This window comes from Corvus kubaryi, unplaced genomic scaffold (assembly GCF_017639235.1).
Source record: "Corvus kubaryi isolate FWS band 111438036 unplaced genomic scaffold, C.kubaryi_AGA036_p1.0 37391, whole genome shotgun sequence".
NCBI classification, from domain to species: Eukaryota; Metazoa; Chordata; class Aves; order Passeriformes; family Corvidae; genus Corvus; species Corvus kubaryi.
In genome coordinates, this window is record NW_024581130.1 from 9,401,829 (window position 1) to 9,410,433 (window position 8,605).

General features: G+C 48.3%; 1 protein-coding gene across 1 annotated transcript; it reads left to right on the plus strand.

Annotated features, from left to right (window-relative positions):
• The first annotated feature begins 4,518 nt into the window (after window positions 1-4,518).
• Window positions 4,519-8,497, plus strand: LOC121669230. Its single transcript, XM_042037896.1, has 3 exons — window positions 4,519-4,929; window positions 7,778-7,816; window positions 8,193-8,497. The coding sequence occupies exons 1-3, from the start codon at window positions 4,614-4,616 to the stop codon at window positions 8,495-8,497; spliced, it is 660 nt and encodes a 219-aa protein (XP_041893830.1). The 5' UTR covers window positions 4,519-4,613.
• Window positions 8,498-8,605: the final 108 nt, after the last annotated feature.

The window sequence follows — 8,605 nt, forward strand, 5'->3', positions numbered from 1 at the left end:
ATTCTCACAAATAAATGGTGATCAGTGGCTAATTTACAGTCCTGTGTAGCCTCCCCAATTTCTGAGTTTCTCCAAAGGAGCTCCTGTTAATAAGGCACTGCTGCTTCAAGCTTCATCATCAGAACCTCTGCATAGCAACTAGATGTCAATAAAATGTCCAGAAACATTGTTATAATGTGATATGGAATTTACTGAACTGGATTAGAAAAGCAAAGCCTTCTAGCTCCTTACAAATTTTCCACTGTCAGGTCCCAATTGTGACATTTGCTTATGAACTATAAACCACTCCTGTTTTACACAGCACTTAATTTTTTTTTTTCTGAGTGAGAATGAACTCCTGACACATTTGAAACAGGGAGATTTTAAGAAAAAAATGTTGGATCCAAGAGGCTGCAGAGCTCACAGGGCACCAACTATTTGTCTGTTTTGTTTATTCCTGATTAAAATCCTTTCGACCAAGCTATTTAAGCTCTGCACTCTCACCATCCTTGGCTAGCTCAGGCACATAGAAATTTACCAGACAGGTTTTGCCTGATGTTTCTTAGCACATCATAACAGCAGTTCCCAAATAAGCAGGTTTTCCAAGGGATTTTGGCACAGAAGGAGGAATTGCATCCCTTACTCTGTTGCAACTCCAAATATCTGCACCTCTATAAGTGCTGCTGCTCTGTAGAGCTTTGTGTGGTGTGTTGTGTTGTGAGTGAAGGTGGTCAAACCCAGCACAAATCCATGTGCAGGGATGCAGTTTGCCAAGCACAATTTCAACACTGAAGGGTTGTGTGCTGATGGCTGCTGTGCAGCCAACGCACCTGTCAAGACACAGGGAGAAATGACATAAAATAAAGAACTGCTGGTGTAAATCAAATATTAATGAAAGGAGGCCTTTAATCACCTGCCCACAGCTCCACAAGGCACTGTGAGAGTTTATTTCAGACTTATTTACTGAGTTCCTTTCACCTTTTCCCCCTTCATTAATTTGCTGGGAAGTGCTAAATGGAGAGATGGGAGCCTGTTGGCTAAAGATGAGATGTTGTTGTAAGCACTGTTGATTCTGATACTCTTCCTCTCTACTTTCCTGCTTAACTGAGACCTTCCCCCCCACACATACACACACTGTGCACAACGAACAGGGCACTCGTGGCACTATCTACATATTTTTTAACACCAAGATACATTTACTCAGTGTTCTTCCAGCTGCAAGTGTTAGACCAGCCGACTGGTCTTGACCCCTCTCTGGCTCTTTTTATCTTGGGAGATTTGACCACGGCTGCAGGTACAAGGACTTCACACCTTAAAGCTCCTTTAATCAGGTGGTTTATCTTTGTCTGCTTGCTCAGCTCTGGTTAGGGGCAGCTGGGGGAGAGAGTTTGGAAGAAATTGGATACATTAAGGCAGAGAGGCACATCTTTCTGTTGCTGCCTGTTCCTCCCTCATTTTTCCACTCGGTTTTAAGGCTCTGACTACTAGCCAGACACACTGTTTTGGCCTGGGAAGGTTGCATTTTTGGATTGCTTGCCCCTTTTTTTCTGTCCTGTGTTGAGAAGGGTTCAAAGCCAAAAAGGAAAGAGAGAATGGAATGAAAACAGTCATGTGGGGGGCTGTGAAAAAAAACATTGCTGTGAAGCTGGGATAATAAACAGTGACCCATGATGATCATTACTGAGCAGCTACAAAAGCACTGGGAAAAAGGGAAACATCTCTCAGCTGCAATAGAGTCTTTAAGTGACTGGTCCTATGGCAGCTGAACATCCGCTCAGATGGTCGGGAAATCGGCAGGGCTTGAGGGAGCCCAGACATTTTGCTATTAAAAACCTTGATGTCCTCTCAGCACTGATGGCAGGAACACGTCTGAAGGTGTAGAGCATCTGTTCTGTTCCCATTCCTGAACCTGGCTGCAGTCTCAGCACGGAGAACGTTTAACTGTTTCCCCCTTGCACTTCCTGCCTGATACAGGATGCAGTCTCCCACAGCAATAAAGGAAATGATAGCCTCCCATATACATTCAAGTAATAATAAAATAAGAAGTAGGTAATAATAACCAGAGCCATATGAAATATGCACTTCATGAACCAAAATTAAACTGGAGAAATGGCTAAGCAGGAAAGGTCAGGGCTCATAAACTGAACATAATCTCCTGTGCTTTACGCCTCCCTCCCCAAAAGCAAATTAAATTTTAATGATTTTTGGAAGCTCTGACTGCTAAATACCATTTCCAGCCTTCTGTAGGAATGACAGCATAACCCTAAGGCCAGTGAAAGTGGCCAAGACCGTGTGCTTTTACACGCAGTGTGTTGGATTATTCCCTAAAGCATGGAACACACATCCTGGTGGGATGATGCAAGCAGTTAGGATTGAAAGCTCCGCTCAGAGCTCAGGACATCAAGGTGACGGAGAGGGACCTCTTCAGTGTCCATGACGATCAGAAGGGAGGTTGTCAGGAGGATGGAGCCAAGTGGAAAAGGTAGAAACTGATGCCCCAAAACTTCCACCTGGACATGAGGAAGAACTTTCCAGTGCTGTGACTGAGCATTGGGACAGGTTGACCCGAGAGTCGATGATTCTCCCTCACTGGAGATATTCCAGAGCTTTCTGGACATAATCCTGTGCCCTGTGCTCTGGGACGGCCCTGCTGGAGCAGATGCCCCATAGCGGTCCCTTCCAACTTGACTCATTCTGGGATTCTGTGGTCTCCACTGCTCTAACGCTGACAATGCCATGAGAAATCTCTCCTAGAGCAGAAGACAAGGGTGCTGTGTTCACTTCACATAAAATTAAGCATCCACACTGACTGTAATATGTTGGGAGATAAGGCTTAAATTATTCAGTGAAGGTAATTATTGATAAATCTCAAATACTGCAAATCTTTGCTTCAGAACACAGGTATGCTTTCTTTTTTCTTTATACTTATTTTTCTCACTACTACTCTATCGATATGAGTATTTCATATTCTGAACTCTATTCAGCGTGCATAAATCAGGATGATAGAAGAAAATGAAAGCCTAAAATAGTTTCTAAGATATTTCTTCAGCTTCAGATGAAGTTTTTTAGTCTTTGAGTAGCCATCAAGAAATTACAGGTATTAAGCTGGGAAGTAAAACAGCAGAAAATTAATGTGGGCTCCAGCAAGGAAATGTTTAGGAACCTGGCCTAATGTGGCTGGGATAAAGAAAAAGGGCTTAATTTGAAATACAGTAGAGGCTGTACCTAAGACGAACCACAGGTAACTCCTTACACCAAATATTTCCTCCATGTTCATCCCAACTGCTAAATAAACAGCCAAAATTGGCAGCAGATTTTAAAAGGGTTTTGGTGGCTTATTCAGTTACTTGAACTGGTTATTTGGTTTACATATTTGTTTAAGGCTTGTTTGTTTTCAAGTAAAATGAACACAAAATGCCAGCTAATAGTAGTTTTAAAATTATTTTCAGACAAAAAAAAATCAAACTGGAAGAGTTAAATCTTTCTTAAAGATATTCTGCACTGACTCAGATGTATTACATAAATTTGCATGAAAAAAGGATGGGGTTTTTTGAGTACTATCTAAGCCTACAAAATCATGCCATTCACATTAGAGGGCAACACTTCAAAGTACAAACTTCACCTTTCATGATAAACAAATATTATTTCTGCTGCCAACCAGTACATCACCATTCATTTAAAAATAATCTGCAATGATGAATCTGTCCTGTTTTACAGAAGAGAAATAGAAATTACATTTCACACAGATAGCAGAAAACTCTGGACTAAATCTGGTTCCCAACTCATCCTACTTGGATTGTTGGACACACTGGGAATTAGAATTAGTGTTTGCACTTTCTGTTGTGTAGAAGTATGGGAAAAGTGACTGGCAGAACACAAGAAAGGCAGAGGAGATGCATAAATAAAAGACCCAGGCCTTTTCTGTTGTGAGACTGTGGTGATGACGATTGCAGAACAAGCCTCTCTTTACTAAAATCAGATCATCTCAAGGTCATTATCACACTTGCAAAACCTCTGAGCATCACTGACTTTTCACAGCTTTTGTGTTCGCCCATCTGCCATTGCCTCCTTGTCTTCCTCACACGCCAGGGGAATGAATGCCATGGAAAGTAGCAGGGTAATTAACAGGGCTGCTATTTCAGGAGGTGCCTCCTTTTGTGCAGGGCAGCTCTAATGTATTCTGTAGAGACACACAGTACAGTCAGGAGCATTCCTGCACTGCCAGGAACGGCAGCTCACTGCCTCAGCCCCACCTGTACATTTGGTGGCTTGGAGAAACCTTAAACTCAGAAAAATAAATGAAAACAAGAGGATAAGGAGACTCGTGCCATGAAGATGAATGTATTTGGTTGAAGGACTGATTGTCATTTAACTTTCCAGCCCACACACACTGTAATAAACTCACAAATAAATAAGGATTTCCACAGTAAACTCCAGAAGCTGCTTGCTGGTGAGAGGAAAGCTGATGTCTTCACAAACAATTCGAGGGGTGAAGCCACAGGTATGAACGTCTTTGCAATGGGTCTGACTGCCTGCACTGCCTTTGGTGCAGAGCCCAGGGAGCCTGGCTCCTGAAACACACAGGGGTCTGCACGAGCCTGAACTTTGGGGGAAAAGGCCAGGTTCAAGGGGGAATGTGGGCTAGGCAGCTCAGGAAGGCTGCACCTTCCTGGTACCTCAGCAGTGGGGAAGGGAAGAGGGCACCGTGCGGCCGGGAGTTTGGGATAAAGGGAGGCTGCGCCCTCTGGTACCTGGAGAGAGAAACCCCGCGGGCTGTGCCCTGGTGGCCTCTCTCCCTTGACTCCAATAAAGTTGCAGGGCTCCTCTGTCTCCTTTTTGGACAGAAACCTCAGGCACTGGTGGATTTTCCTGACAAGTGGGAGCTCGTCCGGGATCCTTCCACTGTCCGGCACGTGGCGAGAGGAGCTGGAGGCGCCTCACCCAGTTTCGGTGAGCAGCTCCCTTCGGCGCTGGCCGACACCGGGCATTGATTGGTACCCGAGACTGTCCAGGAGAGAGATGAGAGGTGGCCCAGGGGGATCTGTGAAAAGTCCACAGGGAAGGACCACTGGACATGGATGCCCAGAGGGGGCAGTAAGGGAAAGTCAAGAAGGGTCCTGGCAAATCCCACCGGTGAGTACAACTTCAGGGAGTAAAACATGGCAGGGCGCCCTGGGTGGGCAGCAAAGGAAAGTCGAAAAAGGGTGTCGGCCACAGGGATGGCAATCCCAAAATACCTCTGAAGGGAGAATGTTGAGATGGTTTGCACATTGTCCCAGAGGCAGCTCAGGACATGGACGCCCAGAGGGGGCAATAAGAGGCACTGAGAAAGGGTCTCGGCAACCCGCCCCCAGAGCGGGCAGTGTGGCGTTGGTTTGGGAAAGGACTGGCCAAAGGGGCGTGTGGAGAAATCTGGCTCGGGCACATAGCAGTGGGAGGCTGTGTGGCAAGGAGAGAACAGTGAGGACTCACAAGTTCTCTGCCTTGTCTTCAGAACATGCAGTCTGATACAGGGCCAGCTGCAAGCGTTTTGTATTCCCAGCTGCCAGGATAAGGAAAACAGGGAGGCGTTGTTGCTACAGCCCCACCCCTCCCTGGGCCCTTATGGAGCCAGGGTGGAGGATTTGGGTTTGCCCACTTTTTACTCAGGACTTAAGGGGGTTTCTCTATGGTGAGGAGTGTGAGGCCAGGTGTGGAAGGTGGGATTGGTAGCACGGGCTGGGGCCTGTGGGGCGGCCGGGGCCCAGCGCCGGGCGGTGCCTGACCCCAGCACCCCCCGGGCAGGGGCTGGAGTGTCCCCCGGCCCCACGAGGCTGCGGGATACTCCGGTCACCTGCGCATCCCTGTGGCACCGTGGCTGTGCCCGCCTGTTGGGACCTGGTGCTTTACAGAGGTTGTGGTGCTGGGAGAGCGGCCCGGGGGCCTGGACGGGTGTGCTGGGGAGTTCTGGACACTGCGGCTGGACAGGGAGCGGCTTTGGTGTGCCAAAAGTGTCACCAAAGGCTGGCCCGATGTAAGAAGGGATTTTGTTTGGGTCACTGGGGAGATGAGTGATTTTGCAAAGAATTTGGTGGCTGTGGGAGGGTGAGAGCCCACAGGCAGCGGGAGCAGGGGCTGGAGAGGTGGCCGAGTGGGCCCTTGCAGGAATTGGCTAGAAAGGCACCTCAGGGATATGAAAGATATGAAAGATATGAAAGGAGGGATGAGAACAAGGTAAAGGTACAGGCAAGGATTACGGCACAGATTTTACAACCCCTGACAGGAAAAGCGCAGGGAGCCCCAGGAGCAAAGGGAAGGGGGCGGCCGCCAGGACAGCGATTGGGAAGGCATCAGTGTGCGGTTTGTAAAAAAGAGCACTGGAAATGGATTGTGAAGGGTGTCGGGATCTGCTGTTGTACCAGGGCTCACCACACTGCAGCCCTTGCTGAACCCTGAAGTGTGTTTCCTAGCAGGCACGGGAACTTGTCTGTCTGATTGGAATTTTATGCCAAAGGGGGAGCAGTTGTCCAGATGCTCTTTTGCTAAGTGGGAAAGACGAGCAGGTGCATTTTATTCAGCCACTGCTGGTGACTGTGTGTGTGTGGATGGGAATTCCCACCGTGGGCGTTACCTTCACAGCTGCCTTTGCCCATTCCCTCCAAACGCATTGCACAGGGCTGGGAGAGGCCAGGAACAATGAGACATGGGCACTCAGTTGGCTTGTGCTCACTGAGCTGTTTTATGCTTTTTCTCTGTTTTGCAATATTTATCACTTTTGGGGTTTTTAAACTCAGTTTAAGATTCTGCACTGACTGTGTGCAGCGAAACTGAAGGGCTACCATGAGCCAGGTGAGTTCTCTGGCTTGCTCAGATCCTGCTGCTGAGGAGCCAGCGCCTTGAGAAGAGGATGGATGGATGGACCAGGCTGGGAGGGAAGCTGGGGGAGAGTCTGCTCCGCACCCCTGCCCCTGCCAGCCTGGTTATGATGTGCTGCTGCGGGGTGCTGCACGCTGCTCCTCCCTGAGAGATGAGGGTGCAGAACCTCGGGGGTTGCTTGAGGTCACCCTGGTAGGGGTAACTTGAGGTCATTGGAGTCCCTGGTAGGGGTTACTTGAGGTCATTTGGGTTTTCCCAAGGTCATTGGAGTCCCTGCTAGGGATTATTTGAGGTCACTGGAGTCCCTGACTGGGTTTACTTGAGGTCATTTGGGGTTACTTGAGGTCATTGGTGTCCCTGACCGGGGTTACTTTAGGTCATTTGGGCTTACTTGAGGTCATTGGTGTCCCTGACCGGGGTTACTTGAGGTCTTTTGGGGTTTCTCGAGGTCATCGGAGTCTTTTTTAATTGATCCAGGGGTTGCTTGAGGCCATTTGGGGTTACTTGAGGTCGTTGGGACACCTTTATCAACCTAGAAGTGAGACAACGCACACTTGGGAGCTAAGCTCAGTGTGGGAGGTGGTGGACAAGGGGACCTTTCTTTGGAGGCCCCGGGGGCAGTTCTGGGCAATGCCCCCAAAAGCCGCCCACGCGGGGTGGCTTGGGGTGACTTTATGATGTGTATCCCATATCGCTGCCCTATGCCCAGAAATTAATTTTTATGCTTTTTCCAATCAGTTTGCAGCTTGTTCAAGGTTACAGAGAGAGAGAGACTTTTTTTCAGCTGCGGCAGGAGAGCGAGAGGGCAGGGAAGCACCCAGCTTGCTTTCCTTTCCAGCCAGCTTTCGGCAGCTTTTTTTTCCTCAGCTCCTTTTCCTTCGGAGAGTTGAACTTTTGTTTACCTGGGACTTCATTTTTTTGCCCTTTTCTCTCTGCTGGACAGTTTCAACATCAGAATACATCGCGAGGAATTTCCACCAAGGCCTTGGCCCTGGAAGAAGGCCCACCATGACCCAGCTCCAAGGAGGGAGAGGGAGATCTACGGAAGGACTCTGAATTTTCCCAGGTTTTCTCTCAGCAGATCAAGAGGTTTTATTATTTAGCATCATTATCCTTTTCCTGTGTGTTTGTTAAATAAATAGTTTTTATCTGTCTTTCCTTTGAGGATAATTTATTTTTTCCCAAACCTGGTGGGGGAGGGGTGGTTGTAGCCTGCCTTCTCTCAGAGGATGTATTTCCAAATTTGACCAAACTGGAACAGGGGGTGAGGACAGCTTGTGTAAGTTCAGCCAATTAGCCTAATTGACCAAAAGCACCAATCAGGAGGATGAAAGGGGATTCAATTCCCTCCCCCCCAGGTCGAGCCCCTTCTCTGGAGCCTGCCCTTGGTTCTCACTGCACTTTGTTCGTGAAAATGAAACCCAAAGAGCTGCTCTCAGCCCCGGCAGCCAGGAGGAACCCAGGCAGCACAGGGGCCCTGGAGCGTGTTTTCTCTCTCTGCCTGGGGAAAGGGCACGGAAAAGTACTGGGAAAAGGAGCCGATAGCACAGCAGGGCACAGAGCTACAACTGTGTGTGCAGAGAATGCAGAGAACGTTGGAAAGGGAAAGGAAAAAGGGAAAACAAGCACAGCGCCAATTGGAGTCCCTGTGGGGGTTACCTGAGGTCATTGGAGGCTGTGTTAATTGATCCAGGGGTCACTTTAGGTCGCTTGAGGCCCTGACCGGGGTTACTTGAGGTCATTGGGGTCACTTGAGGTCATTTGAGGCCCT